The sequence below is a fragment of the Microcebus murinus genome, chromosome 19 (assembly GCF_040939455.1).
Source record: "Microcebus murinus isolate Inina chromosome 19, M.murinus_Inina_mat1.0, whole genome shotgun sequence".
In the NCBI taxonomy this organism is placed as follows: domain Eukaryota; kingdom Metazoa; phylum Chordata; class Mammalia; order Primates; family Cheirogaleidae; genus Microcebus; species Microcebus murinus.
Window position 1 is genome coordinate 44862153 of NC_134122.1, and position 19936 is coordinate 44882088.

General features: G+C 40.6%; 1 protein-coding gene across 4 annotated transcripts in view; it reads left to right on the forward strand.

Annotated features, from left to right (window-relative positions):
* ACTN2 (actinin alpha 2) overlaps positions 1 to 19936 on the forward strand; it is a 73045-nt gene that overhangs the window by 21010 nt on the left and 32099 nt on the right. For 2 of the 4 annotated variants that reach the window (XM_012738296.3, XM_012738297.3), the window contains exons 2-7: positions 5799 to 5913; positions 7166 to 7285; positions 8092 to 8178; positions 13234 to 13321; positions 15056 to 15134; positions 18896 to 18977. In XM_012738296.3, coding sequence (XP_012593750.1) covers positions 5799 to 5913; positions 7166 to 7285; positions 8092 to 8178; positions 13234 to 13321; positions 15056 to 15134; positions 18896 to 18977 — 571 coding nt within the window. Of the gene's footprint in view, positions 1 to 5798; positions 5914 to 7165; positions 7286 to 8091; positions 8179 to 13233; positions 13322 to 15055; positions 15135 to 18895; positions 18978 to 19936 lie in introns of those variants that run through there. The other 2 variants (XM_075995498.1, XM_075995497.1) reach the window with 1 other exon arrangement.

Below are 19936 nucleotides of genomic sequence, written 5' to 3' on the forward strand. Positions count from 1 at the left end.
CTCCCCTCGATAACCTTTTGAACGATTTCATACAGCTGATCATGACAGTGACTGCTCCTTCTTTATAGCTGGGAAAGCATCAGGACATGAAGGACAAATAATTGCATGGTGTCAGAGTCAGAAATAGAATTCAAGTTCTGAGCCAGGACCGCTGGCTGGACTAGCTCCTCCTGTCCTCCCTGTGCCCTCTGGGGGCTGCTGGGGCTGGGGCTCGGTTGTCCCACCCCACGGGATGCAGACCACGAGCACTGTCAGGGCAGAGTGGCCCTCTTCATGTCTCGGCACCCTGAGGAAAGTAGTAAATGATATGCAACCTCAACATCATAGAACACTTTGACAGTGCCCTAGACCTTTTTTTGACCTAACAGACAATGCTGTCTTATAATTGGTAGGTTTAAAGCTAAAAGTTTTTCAGGCCTGCCTCTCCCAGAGCTTCATGCTGTATCTCTGCCTGAATATCCCAGCCTTCATTAGACCCCCATGCATTTCATTCAAAAAGTCTCATGTCTGTGATTTGTTTCCATTTCAGGAAATGTGATCTAAAATTAGTATTTTATGTAATTATTATTAAAGGGGAAAAAAGCTGGTTAAAAAAGTATAAAGAAATTTTATAAATGTATTGCCAAAACGTTTGTTTGGAGAAAATGGAATGGTAAAGATTCAAGTCTTACAGGAGCCAGCCCAAGCTCAGAGCCTTATTGCTAAAAGAAGTAATAATTAACTGGAAGATGAAATGGACTCATATTCAGAAAACCATGGCAGATGAATGATTGATTTTTTTTTTTTTGGTCCCTCATCTGTGTACCCAAATAATAATCTTTTCCAGGTAGAATTGTGCACATGTGTGGTCAAAGAGGAACAATATAAATATAACAGATTTAGCCCATTTTGAATAAAAACCCTTTTCTACCTTCAACCTATGGAATAGTCAACAATGTAGGTTGATATGCCTATGGGCTTAATTAACTTAAACTAAACACAGAAGCATAGCAGTTGAATATCACAAGCTTATCTCAACAATTCAGTAAGGACATAAGTACTTTTTTGCTGTTAAACACATTGTGCTGATTGTCCTGTTATATAATTTCACTGAGAAAGGCAATAGTTTTACAGTTCCCATGGACTAGGTAGGGACTTTGCTAGTAAGTCCTTCACAAAAGACTCCCACCACCGAATGGGGTTAACAATTCTTGTAAACAGCAAGAATTTCCTGGGAAATTCTTTCAACTGATATTTTTCTCAACCACCATGTTTTGAGGTTGAGGAACATTTTCTGAGCCTCTCATGTTCAGGAATATAACAAAGGCAGGGACAGCTGATAGTTTCAAGTATCCTTCAGTCTTATTGCGTGAAAGCATACATAAACACACATACACACACACACACATACATATACATATACATACATACATGCATAGATGTCGTGATAATGTCTTCTACTGCATTTCCACCTTTTCTCTCTCTGACTTGAACACTGTTTCCCTTAGCATTGTATTAACTTCTTTGGCAGTTGATAAAGACTAGAAACATCTGTCTTTCTTTCCTGGGGATAGATGGTTTTGTAGTTTTCCATCTTGGTCCTCTTTGTATGGCTCTGAAACTTTTTGATGTGCCCATTTTCAAGATGCTAAAAGCATTTGTATTTATGGGTAGGTGCAGAGGAACGGAGAATAAGCTTTTTTCTAGGAGAGAGGAAGAGGAAGGGTTTGAGTTGGAAGCAAAAGAGGAGGTATGGGGATCTCATGTGTGCGACGTCTGGTTGAGCTATGGGTTGGGGAGACGCTGGCCTCTTTCCTCAATGGTCTGTGTCTGGTTCAATAGAAGAGCATTTCCCTTAAGAAAAGGCTTCTGGCTTGGTAATCTGGTTTGAACCAAGGAGCCTGCCTCCAGAATCATGTGGACCTACCTTCTCATTTGCTTCTTCAAGGTTTAGTTTTCATGGATCTTTTAGATGCACATTACAATTCAGATAGCAAGAAAGTTCACAAAGATGTCTTCAGGTCACATGTGTGGGGTTTTGTTGTTGCTGTTGTTTTTATCTCTTGCATGATTAACAACAGGCTTTTCACAGAAACAGAGGTGATGGGAAATGTGTAGGAATAGTCTCCCTAGGCCGTGGTAATTAACACAGGAAATAGAATAAAAATTTAACATTCTAATGAAGCTTAAAACTCGTTTTCAGAGTGCACTGGCCTCTTTGCAAGCTATTAGCACAGAACAGTTGGAGGCTTTTTTCCACATTTAAGTTGGTTAGTTACCACCTTTGTTGGCTTTTAGCAGTACTCATTAAAGACAGGAAAACTTCATTAGGCTTAACTCAACTAAGTAAATTGACCTTTTAGATTAATTTCCTTCTCTGAATTTGCACAACTAAATAATTACCTATGGTAAATTACCTTCATTGTATGTATACCTATAAAAATGTAGTATCAAACAGACTTTCACAGTATTCCACAGTGGGGGACAGGAAGCTTACATTGATTTCATGAGCAGCTTTTGGGGTTATATCCAAAAGTGCTTCTGATACTTTTATTATGAAGAAACTTAAATAATGCTATAATAAGATATGGTGACTTGCACCAGCAATATTTGCTCATTTTTAAGTAGAACTTAAATAAAAAAATACCTTATAAATATTTATATTATTATATTTTCTCTTTGTCAATTACTTTTTTAAAAAAAATCACAACCTGCTATTCTCTTGTGCCTTTCCCAAAAGATCAGGTATATGATTAGTCTCAATACTGTCAGTTAAAAAAAATCCTTTAAAGTAGTTTTACCTGCTGAAGATGGGGCCTGGGATATTTTTTACTGTAAGAAATTAATTATCTGGAAACAACCTAAATGTTCATCCATAGGGAGCTAGTTACATAAAGTATGGTGTATACAATACAGTGGAATACTATGCAGCCATAAAAAGGAATGATCTGTACTGATATGGAATGACCTCTAGGTTATATCTTTTAAGTGGGTAAAAAAAAAAACAAGGTGAAGAACAATGTGTATAATATGATTTGTGTTAAAAAAGATATATATGTCTGCAAGTTTTAGGTATGCATAGATATCACTGAAGAGATACACAAGAGACTGATATCTTTGTTCCCTGTGGAACATGGCACTGGGTTGCTAGGGAACAAGGGTGAGAGGAAAGCTTTTTCCTTTATATCCTTTGTACCACTTGAATTTGGAACCAAGGAAATCTGTTACCCATTCAAAAAGTAAACACACAGAGTTAACATTTAAATATATAAATAATGTATTATTATGGCCAGGCGTGGTGGCTCACACCTGTAATCCTAGCATTCTGGGAGGCCGAGGAAGACGGATTGCTCAAGGTCAGGAGTTTGAAACCAGCCTGAGCAAGAGCGAGACCCCGTCTCTACTATAAAGAGAAAGAAATTAATTGGCCAACTAATATATAGAGAAAAAATAAGCTGGGCATGGTGGCGCATGCCTGTAGTCTCAGCTACTCGGGAGGCTGAGGCATCAGGATTGCTTGAGCCCAGGAGTTTGAGGTCGCTGTGAGCTAGGCTGATGCCACGGCACTCACTCTAGCCTGGGCAACAAAGCGAGACTCTGTCTCAAAATATATATATATATATATATATATATATATATAATGTATTATTACAATAATCTTAACCTTTAAAAAACAAAAGTGTCTGGGTGCAGTGGTTCATGCCTGCAATCCTAGCACTCTGGGAGGCTGAGATGAAACCGAGGAGGATTGCTTGAGGCCAGGAGTTTGAGACCAGCCTAAGCAAGAGCGAGACCTCCGTCTCTACTAAAAATAGAAAAATCAGCTGGGCATAGTGGCTTGTGCCTGTAGTCCCAGCTACTCGGGAGGCTGAGGCAGGAGGATCACTTGAGCCTAGGAATTTGAGGTTGCAGTGAGCTATGATGACACTGTTACACTCTAGGCTGGGTGACAGAGGGAGACTCTGTCTCCAAAAACAAAACAAAAAACCCAATTATCTAGAGTAGTGCTATCCAACAGAACTGTCTGTTATCATGGGAATGTTGTAAATCTGCACCATCCAGTACAGTAGTCGCTAACCACATGTGGCTTTTGAACACTTGAAAAATGACTTGTACAACTGAGGAGCTAAATTTTTAATTTAATTTCATTTTAAGTTTAAAAAGCCTCTATGGGCCGGGCGTGGTGGCTCACGCCTGTAATCCTAGCACTTTGGGAGGCCGAGGCGGGCGGATTGCTCAAGGTCAGGAGTTCAAAACCAGCCTGAGCGAGACCCCGTCTCTACCAAAAATAGAAATAAATTAATTGACCAACTAAAAATATATATACAAAAAATTAGCCGGGCATGGTGGCGCATGCCTGTAGTCCCAGCTACTCGGGAGGCTGAGGCAGTAGGATCGCTGAGCCCCGGAGATTGAGGTTGCTGTGAGCCAGGCTAACGCCACGGCACTCACTCTAGCCTGGACAACAAAGTGAGACTCTGTCTCAAAAAAAAAAAAAAAAAAAAAAAAAAAAAAGCCTCTATGGCTAGGGCCTACCACATTGAGCACATAGATCTAAAGTATATCTCTTCTGTTTAGACCTAACTAAAGATTTAGATTTGTTTTAGAAGAAATAATTATTATTATTATAGTTTAGGCTCTCTGGATAAAATTTATTGCTATAAATCCAAGAAAATGCCTACATTTTCTTTTTGTTCTTGAATTTAATGCCATTCACATATTTCTTGAAATGAGGGACTATTAGATTTGAAAATCGTCTTTCTTCCTCAGGAAAATCATTTTTATGGCCACTTTGTCTTTTTGTGGTCTTACTTGAAAGCAGCCCACTCTTGGTAGGTTGATTTTTCTCTCATCTCGAACACAAACCCTCCTTGCCTGTCCCCTACCCCCCAGTTTGACGTACCAGGCACTTTGTTCTGAGCCCAGCAGCTGTTGTAAGAGGAGGGGACAGTTTGCATTCTTAGCCAACAGCTGCCAGAAGGATTTCTAATCTGGTTTTGGCAGGAAATAGCACACAAGTGGAAGCCGAGTTAAAAGAAGCTTGAAAAATAAACAGAATGAGTGTGGATGCCACTTAATATATGGTCCATTTTCTGCTGAAGATTGTCCTAGTAATTTGTTAACATGACTGAACTGTGAGCCCTTTCAGGGCAGGGCTGTATCTAGTCATCTTTAAAATCCAGGATCCAGTCCAGGACCTGGAATATGCTAGTGGGAGGTTATTGTAATTGTTACTATTTTTTAAATAATTGACTACACTGCAAATTTGTTTAATTGATTTAGTTGCTAGCTTAAAACTATTGTTCATCCAATATCAAGTAGTTGTAGATAATTAATGGTTATGGGTCCCTCCTCTCTCCTCCTTTCTGCTACATAATATCTCCCATCCTTTGCTCTACAGTAAGACATTTTGAACATTCTCTAAACATTATTTATTCATCCATTCTGCAAACAAGCATATTTTCGTTGTAGGAAGGGAATAAGCACATCCTAATCCAGTCTATCTTTTCTACAAAGTAAGAGGTTTTCAGAAGGTGACGGCCTGGGTATAAACATGGTACCTTTTAAAACTGAAGGCAAAAATTCTTCAGGTTGGAATATCAAATAAATGAGTTTTTGTCTCAAAAGAGGAAATTTTACAAAATTATTGTCTTTGGGTTACCAATTCCCCTTTCTATCAAATTCTGCATTCTCTAGAAGACCCAAGAAGCCTCAGCCCCATAGACTCCTCCAATGTGTAAGGTGTTGAGTGTTGTCCGTGCAGAGGGGGCCTGACCACTAATGGGCCTGTGCTAAGTGGTATTTGGTTTTCATTGCAGACCTTCACTGCCTGGTGTAATTCCCACCTAAGGAAAGCTGGCACCCAGATTGAGAACATCGAGGAAGACTTCAGGAATGGCCTTAAACTCATGCTGCTTTTGGAAGTCATCTCAGGTCGGTATTAATATACCCCAGTCCTGTATTTTTATGTATAATCAGTAGGTAAGCATCTGTTTGAAGATGACTGCATCAGAAGTTCCCTTTGAACTTGGCTAGGCGAGAACATGGTATTATTGGCAAAGAAAACCTTTCCAGAGAGCAATCTGCCTGGAGTTATTTTTCTGTTCTAAAGAAGGAGTGAATTCTGTTTAAAATTGACTTATTAAAATAATGTTTATACCACCTACCTCAAAACAAAATAAGAGAAGAAAAAAATGACATTTACTTGACTGCCCACCATGCTGCCCTCTCTACTCCTGGTCCCATTAGTGTGTGTTCCAGAATGCTGGCATTAACTCTGAACATACAAATTAAAATCCCAGTGAGGGGCTGGGCGTGGTGGCTCACACCTGTAATCCTAGCACTCTGGGAGGCCGAGGCGGGTAGATTGCTCGAGGTCAGGAGTTTGAAACCAGCCTGAGCGAGACCCCATCTCTACTTAAAAAATCGAAAGAAACTAATTGACCAACTAAAAATATATATACAAAAAATTAGCTGGGCATGGTGGCGCATGCCTGTAGTCCCAGCTACTTGAGAGGCTGAGGCAGGAGGATCACTTGAGCCTAGGAGATTGAGGTTGCTGTGAGCTAGGCTGATGCCAGGGCACTCATCCTAGCCTGGGCAACAAAGTGAGACTCTGTCTCAAAAAAAAAAAAAAAAAAAAAAATCCCAGTGAGGTTATAATTTGCCCTGAATTTCAGTTGGCTGATTTAGACTTTGGACCAGAGAATGGATCAGCTTTGCAGGAGTGTGACTGGCAGGGGTGAGGGGAGAACTGCCCATGATGCATATATCTTCATAATCAGATGTCAAAGACAAGCCCTGGAAGCCACCCCTGGGGTTTGAACTAGGCATCCTGATTTCCTCCAATAGCTAGCCAGCAACTCCGAATGCTTCAGGGACATTAACCAGCTTCTCTGTTTACTCATGTGTAAGTTGGGTTGTGGGCCAAACTGGACTCTCCCTGCAGATCTGAAAAGCATATGGCCTTAATAGTATGGTTGCCTGATGATCCATTTGATCCTGCGAGGTTTCTTTAGGTTAGTGTTCCCCCTTTACTGTGATTTAGGGAAACCAGGCACACGTTAGAAACAGTGACATAACCATTTCCATGTAAGGAAAACATGGACTCTGAACTTTCGCATCTCGATTCCTCATCAAGGGGTCACTCTCTCTATGATTGCACTATTCTCTTTTCACCCATCAGGGGAAAGGCTGCCCAAACCTGACCGAGGAAAAATGCGGTTCCATAAAATTGCTAATGTCAACAAAGCTTTGGATTACATAGCCAGCAAAGGGGTGAAACTGGTGTCCATCGGGGCGGAAGGTAAGAGGTGTGATGGGGTAACCCTGTCTGCCACTCTGACCTCACAGCAGAGGTGCAGCCTGTTACTTGAGTTCTCCCCTTCCTGCTTCCCTTCCACCTTTTACCATGCCCGCCTTGTGTCTGGCTCTCTGCTAGGTGCTGCGTGGGCGGAAATGAGAACAAATGGTACCGTGAGTGGGAGACCAAGCTCTAGAGGTTATTTGAAATGAATAGATTCTCATATAACACTGTCTTCTTCAGACCAATTAGAGGAAGGAGAAAGAACTTATACATGCCAGTGACTCTTAATAAGAACTAATTAATAGGAAGGTAGTGGCTTCTTTGTTCTCTGTGGCAAATTTGGGAATCTGGTGAGGTGTGTAGGAGCTGAAACTACCTGCATCTCATTATGCTGAGTCCTGCTACCTGCCAGCTGGGGAGTGCTGTAAGAAGGATCAGGATAAAGATGAGACTGTGTTCTCTTTATTTGATTATTTAAAACCTTAGCTCATTAAAAAAAAAAAAAAAAAAAAAAACCTTATCTCATATAGTCTTAAAACTTTGGAAACTCCTGGGTGGTTCTCAGTGATAATACATATGCAAGATTTGTGCTTATTATTAACTCAGAATTCATTTTAAACTGAAGACATTTGGTTATGAATACCATATTTATAACCAGACACACTGTGATGCTTATAAAAACATAAACTAGTCTTTCCATATGTATATTTCCCAATAGCTCTGAAGTCAAAATTTATACATTGAGGAAAAAGTTACATGCTGATTATTTTACCTTTACATTGATTTGTTGTTTTCTTAACCTACAGAAATTGTCGATGGCAATGTGAAAATGACCCTGGGTATGATCTGGACCATCATCCTTCGCTTTGCTATTCAGGATATTTCAGTTGAAGGTAAAAGATATGGTTAGAAGTCTAATTGTATGATTTGAAAATTGAACTTGTAAATTAAAATTTGAATATGATATTATCAAGTTGAACACTTAACACGATTGAATGAAAGGCCTGTAAGTTGGGTTTTGATCAATTTTATATTCGTGCAGGAAAAGACCCTGGCAACACTGTTTCATTCATGGGGGTGGAATCATTTTGGAAAAGATGAGCACATATTCAGAATAGAAGTCACTTTTTAAAATGAGCATTTGTTGAGCTTCTGGATTGCTTGTTATACTAGTAAATTCACAGCTATGCAGAGTTCTTTATGCTCACAACTGAAACATTTTTTTTTTCCTCCAGGTACAAAAAAATAATCTGTTACAACACAAATTAATTTATTTACCTCCCTCCCTTCCTTTTTCTTCTTTTCTTCTTCTTTCTTCTTCTTGTTCTTGTTCTTCTTCTTCTTTTCTTCACAAAATCTCAATTGCCACTGTGTCTCTCAGCCTAACAACTGTTTCATCATTGTAATAGAATCTTAATCCTTGGCACTGCCACTGAAGATAAAAATCTTTAGTCTTTCACGCCCACTGCACTCCCAAATATTTTGATAAATTCAGCACTGTTGAAAAGTGTCAAATTGACATTCTTAAAATTAGAACTTTGCCTATTTAGCCTTCAGATCACAAAATGTTTAACTGCAGAATAGGTTTAAGGCAGTGTGAATTGTCCAACTAGTTGGCCTCTCCTTTGTAACCTAACAGGTAACCAGGCACCCCAATGGTGATGGGTAGGGCTATCATTTATAATTCTGCCCAGGCCAGAGTACCCTCTGACTCTGATCTTTTTAAGTGATTTTAGTTATTCATCAAGCAAGAAACTTTGCCTACTCTGCTATGCCAGGTGACATGAATTGAAGCCTGCGGGACTTGCCCTTAAGGAGCTTCTAATTCACTTAGATTATTCTAGCACCGAAGACTCATTAATGTCATCTGAAAATCAAACTAAAAGATATGATGACATTAAAACCTCAATAATTCAGGCTCAAGAATGACAGTTTGAATTAATAAATAGTCTGAATTTGAGAGCTTTTGCACAACGTAGTTATATTAAAGTATGTTCCTTTATGCTATTGAAAAGAATAAGATGCTTCCTAAAAGTTCCTGCTTTATTAAAAAATAGTAATTTGTAATAATTTTGTTTTTATATATGTCTAAACTTAAATATTTAAACAGTCAAATTCAATTTAAAGAACAAATACTATTTTAAAAAATCTTGTTCACATTGTTACATTTAGCTGGACTGACAAATCCTTTTTCTACGAATATTACAGAGGTGAACTTGACCTCAGGTTTTTTATGATTGGTTACAAATTTTAAATTAGTGATAATATGAATTTAAAACTTAATTCTATTTCAAGTATAACTATGAATGTATTATCCATTAGAGTTTCTCCCAAATTATTAACAGGCCTAGTATAAGATAGTCAAATCACAGTATTTTGTAAAATGTCACAATAAGGGGATATGTTAATCTGTTCCTCAGAAGATTAAGAAAGTAAACATTAAAAAGTAATTTCTGGCTGGACATGGTGGTTCATGCCTGTAATCCTAACACTCTGGGAGGCCAAGGTGCGAGGATCACTTGAGGTCAGGAGTTTGAGACCAGCCTGAGCTAGAGCAAGACCCCATTTCTACTAAAAATAGAAATTAGCTGGACAACTAAAAATAGAAAAATTGAGCTGGGAATGGTGATGCTTGCCTGTAGTCCCAGCTACTCAGAAGGCTGAGGCCGGAGGATTGCTTGAGCCCACGGGTTTGAGGTTGCTGTTAGCTAGGCACTCAAGCCTAGGCAACAGAGCAAGACTCTGTCTCAAAAAAAAGTGGTAATTTCATTAGCAATGTACCTAACTCTCTGCAAGCCAACATTCTTCAGTGTCCCACACAGTAGGTAATGTTAGTTTGCTAACTTATATTTTTATTTGTTTTAGTTTTATGGAGTAATTTTATAGTAACCTTACTTGATTTCTGTAAGGCTCCAGAAAAATCATCTTTATTTGTTTTAATGATATATACTTTATGTAGAAAAAGACATTGTTTAAAACCAAATTCTTGGAGGAGCCTGTTTCCTTCACAAAATAATGGGCCTCTTCCAAGAAAAAAAATGAGAGATTAATATATCTGTTGTTGAAGACAGTCCAGGTGTAAGTAGATGGGGCCTTCTGGGGGCATCATATTGTTTTTCATGATGGAATGAAAATGACACATGCCTTTTACACCTATCATCAGGGTTTTGGGTATGGACCTGTTTGGGCCAAATGGCCATGTTTCGGGTTCCCCCTGCACCTGTCGGGGGTAGTGTATTCCAGTCATGCACGTCATTGGCATGGGCTTGTTAAGCTTTAGTTGAAAGCCTAAAAATGGCCTTGGCAGTTGGGGAGAGGTAGGCCACCTTTGATTGGAGTAGCCAGATAAATAAGGAGAAAATCTTGTTTGACATTCATGACCCTCGTGTTCTCACATATCCAGACAGAAATTAGGCGAAACTCAATGACTTGTAAATCTCAACTTCAGCAGCAGTTTAGGATTTTGTAGGTCTCTACTATACCTCTATTTACTCTTCTCACCTGGCAGGATTCATTTAAACTTTATCAAATACAGTCTATAATTTCCTCCCGATGTTTTTGTTCTTATTAATTACAATGGACAGGCAGTTATGTGTATAGCACAATAGCTGGATAAGGAGTTTCGTATTTCAGCATCTGTGCCAATTAATATTTTAATAAAGTCTTAGAAATTTCAGTTTTTTTCCTTAATTAGAATTTTCTAGATAAGAGACATGAATAGGAGTCATTAAAGTTATTCTTATAGTACATGAAACTTTGGGGTGTGTATGTTTCATATGGATTATGAGTGAAAGACAGTCTGTTGACAGATTAGATACATAATTAGAAATTAGAAAATACTTATTTTGATTTGAAAAAATCAACTTTAAGCTCTTCCTAAGATGGAAGGCCAGGGCCCATAGTTAGCATCCACATGCTTATAGGGGCTTTCTAAATTGTTAATATTCAAGTATGAATAGAATCCTAGGTTATGTAAGTGGCTTTGAGGAGCTGTTTGGATACATGTAAGTTTGAGTCCTCAAAGAAGCAGTACCAAGATGTATTAGAAGTTCAGCCTCCGGAAAAAAAAAAATCATAGCCTAGGTGGCTTAAACAACAGACATTTATTTTCTCATAGTTTTAGAGGCTAGAAATCCAAGATCAGGGAACCAGCATGGTCTGGTTCTGGTGAGGGCCCCTTCCAGCCTTGTAGATAGCTGCCTTTCTGCTTGGCATCACATAGTAGGGGCTGGGGGTCGGGGAGAGCATGGGAGTGGGCAAGCCCTCTGGTGTCTCTCCTTATAAGGGCACTAATCCCATCATGAGAGCCTCACCCTCATGACCTCATCTAACCCTAATTACCTCCCAAAGGCCCCATCTCCAAATACTAACACATTAGGGTTTAGGGATTCAACATACGAACGTTGTGGGGAAGGGGAGAGACGTAAACATTCAGTTCATAACAGAAGTGCAGGAAATTTCTTGGGGGGAGTGCCTGTGTAGGACAAAGGGGCAGGAAGGAGGCAAGAGATGTCTGAGGAGTCCAGGCCACAGCACCTGGCTGACACCAGGGCTGAGAAAGGGAAGGGAGGAGTCTTGAGGGGGGAAGAAGGGTCTCGGGTGCAGTGCAGTTCTGAGGTTGGTTCAGCCAGGCCAGTGGGGAATCCTTAAGTCTCAGCTGTTCTGATAGGAGTCCCATGTCAGGCAGGCGTGGCCCAGCTCTGCACCCCACCCCAGTCTTGGGCTGGGGCAGCCCTGGAGAAGTGTGGTCTCCATGGGAATGCAGGGGTGCATGCATTCAGAAGGCTGCAGTTGGCACATCAGCTGCCTGCCCTGTGCTCCCAGCAGCAGCCGCAGGAAGTCTGAGCAGCACATTTTTGTGGCCACCACAGGTGGTGGTGGTTTTATTTAACTTGGTCAGAACTCAAGTGGCCAAACTTGAAATTTACCAATAAAAAAAAATTTTTTTTGAGACAGGGATAGAGTACAGTGGTATTATCACACCTCACTGCAACCTCGAACTCAGGCTCAAGCCATACTCCTGCCCCAGCCTCTGAAATAGCTGGGACTGCAGGCGCACACCACCATGCCTAGCTAAATTTTCCTATTTTTAGTAGAGATGGATTCTCACTTTTGCTTAGGCTGTTCTTGAACTCCTGATATCAAGCAATCCTTATGCCTCGGCCTCCAAGCGTGCTAGGATTACAGGCGTGAGCCACATCACCCAGCCAAAACCCTTTAAATACTATAAAATCACTGGGAAAGGAAATATATTTGAAATGTAGTAGCCTCTGTGAATTCCATTTACCTAAGAGTATGAATTATAAGCAAGGTGAATGACGGGATAGTTGTCATCAACTACTCACATTTTTTTGGTGTGAGTTACCCTATATACTGTTTTCATTTCTTCATGTTTACATATTTCAGCATTGTATACAGTAAACATTAAGCTAATACAAAGGATCAGATTGTCCTATCAGATAGGCTTTATTCAGAGATTGTGCCTAGTATCATACTTTACTAGTATTTTAAGGATGCAATGAATCTGTAGGCAGGGAGAGGTCTGAAACACCCTACCAGCCTCCAAATTGGACACAAAGTCTCTGGTCCAGAATAATAGATGTCCCCAATGTCACCTCACACAGTAGGGTACCCCACATTTTAAAAAATCACTTTTACTAAAAAAAAGAGTAAATTACCCCGAAGTCTGATTTTAGTATTTTTTTTTTTTTTATGTTGGAACTTACGGTGCCTCCTGAGTTGTGCTTTTGAAGCCCCGTAAGTGTCATCAGAAGTTAGTCACTGGATCAGGGTTCCAGCTCCCATATGCTTGCGGAGGTGGTGAGAAGAGATGATGCATTTGATGATCCAGCCCCCCTGGGAAGTCAGTTTCAAAAGCAGCTAGGAGTTGAGTGAACTAAGCCAGTGTGTATTTCCCTGTGGACACTTTTTCTTGGCTGTCATTACAGAAACATCTGCCAAGGAAGGTCTGCTGCTTTGGTGTCAGAGGAAAACCGCTCCTTATAGAAATGTGAACATTCAGAACTTCCACACGAGGTAAGCGCCTGGGGCCCCTGAGGTCCTTATATCCGCACTGGAATCCGTGGGTGGCAGGGAGGACAGTGTTTATTCGCACTGCTGTTTCCTCTCCTGTCTGAGAGGCGATTTATGTATGGAGGAAAACTAAGGCTATGGAATTCTCGATGTTTGGAAAAAGCATTCCCACAGGAAAGCATTGCGTTAAGGTTCAGGATGCTGATAAAACAGCCCTGTATTTGTAAGTGAATGGTATGCAGTGCCAGAATGGTCCTTCCGAATTTGGGGTCGTGAGACTACCCCTCACTTTGGCCCTCCCCTGGTGTTGCAAGAAGGCGACAGGAAGGGCTGTTGCCTCTCAGAGATGGGGAGACCCTAGCAGAGTCTGCGGAGTCCACGCACGAGCTACTCCTGATCCCTCTGCCCTGCAGCAGATGGAAACATCCCTTGTCCGGCACCTCTGCTCTGCTGAAATTCAAGCAAAGTAGGAAAATTATGTTTGAAAAATTCTAGGAAATGGGATGAATGAAATCCAGATGTTATGTGAAAGCATGATTTGGTCACTTTCTTCAGTCTTCTTTCTCATGCAGGTTTTTTTTGTCATTTTTATGTGTACAAGACAAGTTGGTTATATTTTCACCTTTTGGGTGGTGGGTTACCCATGGCTGTGAATGGGCCCACCACTGGCCATGAATAAGGAGAGGAAGGAAGTATAAGGATGAGCCACAGTGAAAAACTGGGGAGGGTCTTCTAGTTAGACAGTATTGTTAGGATGTCTACTGCGTGTCAGGCACCGAGCCAGGCCTTGCGAGTACAGAGGGCAGAAAGGAGCCTTCCCTGTCCCTACAACATGCTCTTTGGCAGATGAGAGGAGCCAGCAAGGGCTGGGACTTCCTGCCAGTGTCAAGGTCAGAGTACCAGATTGGCTTCCACTCACCGTCCTGCTTTTCGTCTTTGGCCCCAGATTGACCCAACCACTTCAACAGTGTAGTGATGACACTGCCACAAGGGTCTCCTCCTGCCCCTGACCTTTTGAGGCACAGAACTCCATTGCCTGCTGTCACTGAGCCTGCTGTCACTGGCAGGCTCCGAGCCTGGCACTATCCAAGGAGCAGTTAGTGCTGGCGTCAGTGGGGAAGCAGACTAGAAACCAGTATCCTCCCTGCTAGTGGTATGTCCTCCCTCACCTACACACCTTTGCCTTTAAAATAAAATAACAGTAAAGAACCTTATGGAGAAAGAAAGAAGAGTACCTGGGAGCTAATGGTGGCTTTTGAAATATCCTAAGACCTCTTGGAGGAAGTGTGTCCTGGACATTGTCAGGGTAGATGTCCTTGTGTATGTTTATTGTGCAGACCTGGGGTGGGTGGCAGTAAGGGGCAGAACAGAGAGTTGGCGGAGAGAGGAGGAAACCTGGGACTGGCACAGCAGGGACAGCACCTCCCCTCCTGTCCCCATCTGTGCCAGCACAGACCAGAGGGGGTCCAGAAACAGAGCAGGTCCCCAGCGAGGCTGAGCCTGCCACTGGAAGTGGAAAGCACAGGAGTGAGGGGGTGGACTTCTGCAGCTGACCCCGAGAAGAAGAAGGGCGTGCACGGGGCCACCAGGCCATTGGGTTGGGTGAGGAGGAAGGTGCAAGGGGCCGCCGTGCATTAGGTCAGATGGAAGGAAGGCCAGAGTCTGTCCAAGTGTGGAACCTGGCTGTTGCTTTCTCTCCACTAACATGTGTTCCTGTTCTTCTCAACGGCTGTGAAGCTGGAAAGATGGCCTTGGACTCTGTGCCCTCATCCACAGACACCGGCCCGACCTCATTGACTACTCAAAGCTTAACAAGGTCATTCTGGGTGGCCCGGCATGCAGTGTCCCCACCCGTGTGCCTCAGCATGTCGTCCTGAGAATGAGCACATCAGCACTGGACTAGCACAACCCCGAGGCCGCCTGCAGAAACGGCCACCGGGAAAAAGCACGTTCTCCCAGCTACCCTTGCCCATGATGGAAAGATGAAGGGAAGCCAGAAACACACTTAGGTTTTATAACTAGGGAGGACAGGACCCAAAGCTAAAACATCCCTTTTTGCCCATATAAAGATATATTTGTTGATTTGGCTTGGTTTACTACAAAGGCTTTCTATGTGTTTCTTAGAGATTTTACATTCCTGCATTGTAAATATGAAGAGTGAAGCCTATATTTTTGGGGAGAAGAAAGGTTCAAACACTCCAAGCCTTTTTTAGTTCCTTTTATCTTTTCTGGAGGAGGATTTAGTTACGTACATATTTACTCAGAATTGATTAACTTGTTTCTCATACAAGGGGTACTTCATAACTATCTCACTATTGATCCAAGATATTAGTCTCAGCCTTAGAAAAGAAGTTATTAGGTTTGGCTTTTTGTTTTGTTTTGGATTTGGTGTTTTTGGTTTTGCTCCCTCCCCCCCCCCCCGCCCCCTGAAAATTCAATGTAGAAAACTTTAATTCTTCTTTAAGCAGAAGTTTTAGTGTGCTTAAGTCTCAGATTAGTATTCAAATTCTTTCTTTAAAAGTAGTTTAAAAATGTAATCTGTGATGGATTCTGAACCTTGTGGTGGGTGTTCTGTGCTGCCTTAGAAATAATGACACGTGACGATTTAAGAGCTGAGAGTGGGGCCCGCTGCTGCTACATATTCCCACAGCAGTGGTCACTGCACATTTCCTCTGGGTGCTGGTGTGCTTAGCTTGACGTTCACGTGGTGTTGCTGTGTTTGGCATGGAATCTGGCCCTGCTGCATGCTGCCCTCACCTGTGTGGCGTGGATGGTTATAAGAAGAGTATCCTAGTTTCTGCCACCTTGTTAGTTATCACTTGTCCACCCTCCCAACCCAGCCTGTCTCCATGGACTACAAGGTAGCACATGAAAAATTTACTTGTTTCTTAAAGATTAAGACTACATTGCTAAAATGGGCATGGTGGCACATTCCTATAATCCCAGCTAGTCAGGAGGCTGAGGCAGAAGGATTGCTTGAGCCCAGGAGTTTGAGACCAGCCTGGGTGATATAGCAAGACCCCATCCTTAAAAAAAAATGACTTGGCTGGGTGTGGTGGCTCACGCCTGTAATCCTAGCCTTCTGGGAGGCTGAGGCACGAGGATTGCTTGAGCTCAGGAGTTCGAGACCAGCCTGAGCAAGAGCGAGACCCCATCTCTACTATACATAGAAAGAAATTAGCCAAACAACTAAAAATAGAAAAAAATTAGCTGGGCGTGGTGGCACATGCCTGTAGACCCAGCTACTTGGGAGGCTGAGGCAGTAGAATTGCTTGAGCCCAGGAGTTTGAGGTTGCTATGAGCTACGCTGACACCATGGCACTCTAGCCTGGGTAAGAGTTAGACTCTGTCTCAAAAAAAAAAAAAAAAAAAAAATGACACTGTAAGTTTGCCTAAGAAACGGAGCTTTCTCTCACTTTTTCAATGCATATATTTTCTTATCCCCTGAGTTACTTTGAAATGTTTCAAACATATGGACAGTATACATTTTTTCCAATTATTTTTTTTTTTTTTGAGACAGAGTCTCACTTTGTTGCCCAGGCTAGAGTGAGTGCCATGGCGACAGCCTAGCTCACAGCAACCTCAAACTCCTGGGCTCAAGCAATCCTGCTGCCTCAGCCTCCCGAGTAGCTGGGACTACAGGCATGCACCACCATGCCCAGCTAATTTTTCTATATATATTAGTTGGCCAATTAATTTATTTCTATTTATAGTAGAGATGGGGTCTCACTCTTGCTCAGGCTGGTTTCAAACTCCTGACCTCGAGTAATCCTCCTGCCTTGGCCTCCCAGAGTGCTAGGATTACAGGCGTGAGCCACCGCACCCTGCCTCCGATTAATCTTTATCTCATTTGCAAAATGAGAGAATTATACTGGAGACCAAGAGTCATGAGCAGTTTATCATAATCAGTTTTTACTGCAAAAGTTCAATTGACCTGTAGTAATTGGCCATCTAAGATGGGTGGAAAAACAATAATAATATGATAGCAACTAATATTTACATAATGCCAGATCAGGCACTGTTATAAATAAACATGCATGTGTATATACACACAAGCATATATGTATATGCTAATATATAAAATCACATATACACATATTCATTCAATCTTCACAATGCAAAGTAACACTATAAAGTAGGTTCTTCTATAATACTATATCTGTTTTGCAGATGACGAAAGTGGGAAGTTAGTAATCCACCCAAGGTTACATGGGCAATAGCTGAGCTAGCAAATACTTAATTGTCACATTTGTCTCTAAGTTTCAGACTAAATGCTATAGCTTTCACAAACTCTCAGAGTCATTGCTGTGTGATTTTAATGCTGAAATTCTCTCTCCTGTGTTTTTTGAAAAAAAAGAAACTTTTACTCAGCTATTTGGCTTTATAAATATTTGCATAAAATATGCAGGTAAGATTCACTTAACGGTACAACTACTTTCAATCAAATGGTGGTATGCATTGTTAAAACAACATTTAGTTAAAAAAATTTTTTTCCTGAAATCATCGTATGCTCTGCGATGCCAGAAAGCTGACTTTGGTTTCTTCATGAGCACTGTGAATGTGTTTGAAGCCTGCACTTTTCAAATGTTTCACCATATAAAAAAGATTGTGCCTGGTGCAAAGTGTTGTGGTTTCTAGAATGTTGAAATGGCTTTGCTGTTAAAATTCATTGAAGTCATCTTTGGACTAACACTACTTTTCATTTTGATTTTTCTGTCTTACACCCAGTCTCATTTCAAATTCATAATAGTTTGTTTCTCTAATAGATCAAAACAAAAAATGTTAAGTCTTCTTTGTTTTTAGTATTTTAGTTTGACACCTCAGCTTAAGTTTATTTTGTTATGTATATTTAACCGGCTTCACAGTGGAAGATAAATATAATCTTAAGAACAAAAATTTCATGCTTTTACTTTTTGTAATTTCTCCTTGCTTTAACATCAGGGAGACATGGTTTTTGCCCTTTGTAGCCATCTTATAATACTCTGTAGTCGGCTAAAAGTCTCGCCTAGCAGCACTTTTCTTTCATCTCTTTATCCCTCACCTGTCGTATATTTAAAACCAAGGTGTTGGAGTAAACATTCTCCAGGATCACCTTCCAAATCTGGAAGATGTGTGTTTCACCAATTTTTTTAGAACAATTTATTTATGTATTTAATTTCAGCATATTACGGGGGTACAAATGTTTAGGTTATATATATATATTGCCTTTCACCCACCCAAGGCAGAGCTTCCAGCATATCCATCCCCTAGAATGATTTAGATTTTGTAATTTATAGATTTGAAAATGAGCTCTGATACATTCAGGGTGTTCTTTCTTGTCAGTGCATTTATTCTCTTAAACCTTTTGCTCACATTTTGTACATTGGAGTGTGCATGGATTGTGTGGCTTCTGTGATTTTCGGCGTTTCTCTAAACGTTTGAAGTGCTTGGGAAAAGATAAGGAGTGTTACTTACATTGTTATGGCCGTGTGTGGGTGGGAAGGCATCCTGCCCAAAGTGAGGTGTATAAAAAACATTATTCACAAATCCTGTTTCAAAATATATTTTAAAAAACTGGTTGTGTTGGTTTTCATACAGGATGACCCCATAGGAAATATTAACCTGGCCATGGAAATCGCAGAGAAGCACCTGGATATTCCTAAAATGTTGGATGCTGAAGGTGAGATAAAAGTTGTGTCTGCCCAACATCAATAGACTACAAATATTATAGCTATGCATGCACAGGGACCTCATAAAACTTTATAGCTAAGTTACAACTGAAGAACGTAAAATTCCTAACAAGTTTCCCTCACTGGCCACAGGAGTAGTAGAAAGGAGTTTCGTGTATAGTTTGTTAAAAAAAATTTTTTTTTAAGTCTTGTCCAAAACCAAGCTTATATAGTGAAAGCATTTGGTAAAAAGTTCAGCTTTTGCTAATAAACAGAATGCTTTGGTTTGTAATTTTCAAGAAAGAAATTTCCTGTGTTTGTTTCAACAACATAATGTATTTTTCTTCACCATACAGAGACAAGTTTAGCAAATAAATCCCTTTGTGACATACTTAAAGGGGAAAAAAATCCTTTCTTCCAGGTAGAACTTATAGAATTGAAATATAGAATATGGGGCATTCAGCCATCAATGTACCATCCAGACTTTTACATTTGTTTTAATTAGTGTAAATTAAATTTAGTTAGCTCTAAAAGAACTTCTGTATATTTTTTACTTTACCATCACTCATCCTGGGGATTAGTTTCAAATACCTTCTATGCCCTTTTTATGTGGTGAATTCATGTGAACTGTACCTACAGTACAACACTTAAAGCACAGATATATGTGGATACCATTCATTCCTTACATTATTCACGGTTCATTTATCACTCAACAGATAGCGACTGAGCACTTCCTATGAACAAGACCCTCTGCTGCAGGAGATAATGAGATGTATGAGTTGTATATACCCTGCCCTCAAGGAACTTACATTCATATATCACTTTGTTGTTAATATTATTATTCCCTAATGATCCATTGCTTTCACTAATTAGCATTGTTGGGGAAAAGTAAAAGACTTGAGTATAGTCAGCAGTCACTCTTCCATTTGTCCTTGTTTTTGGTGATTGTATTAAGTAAGGCTGCTGTCTT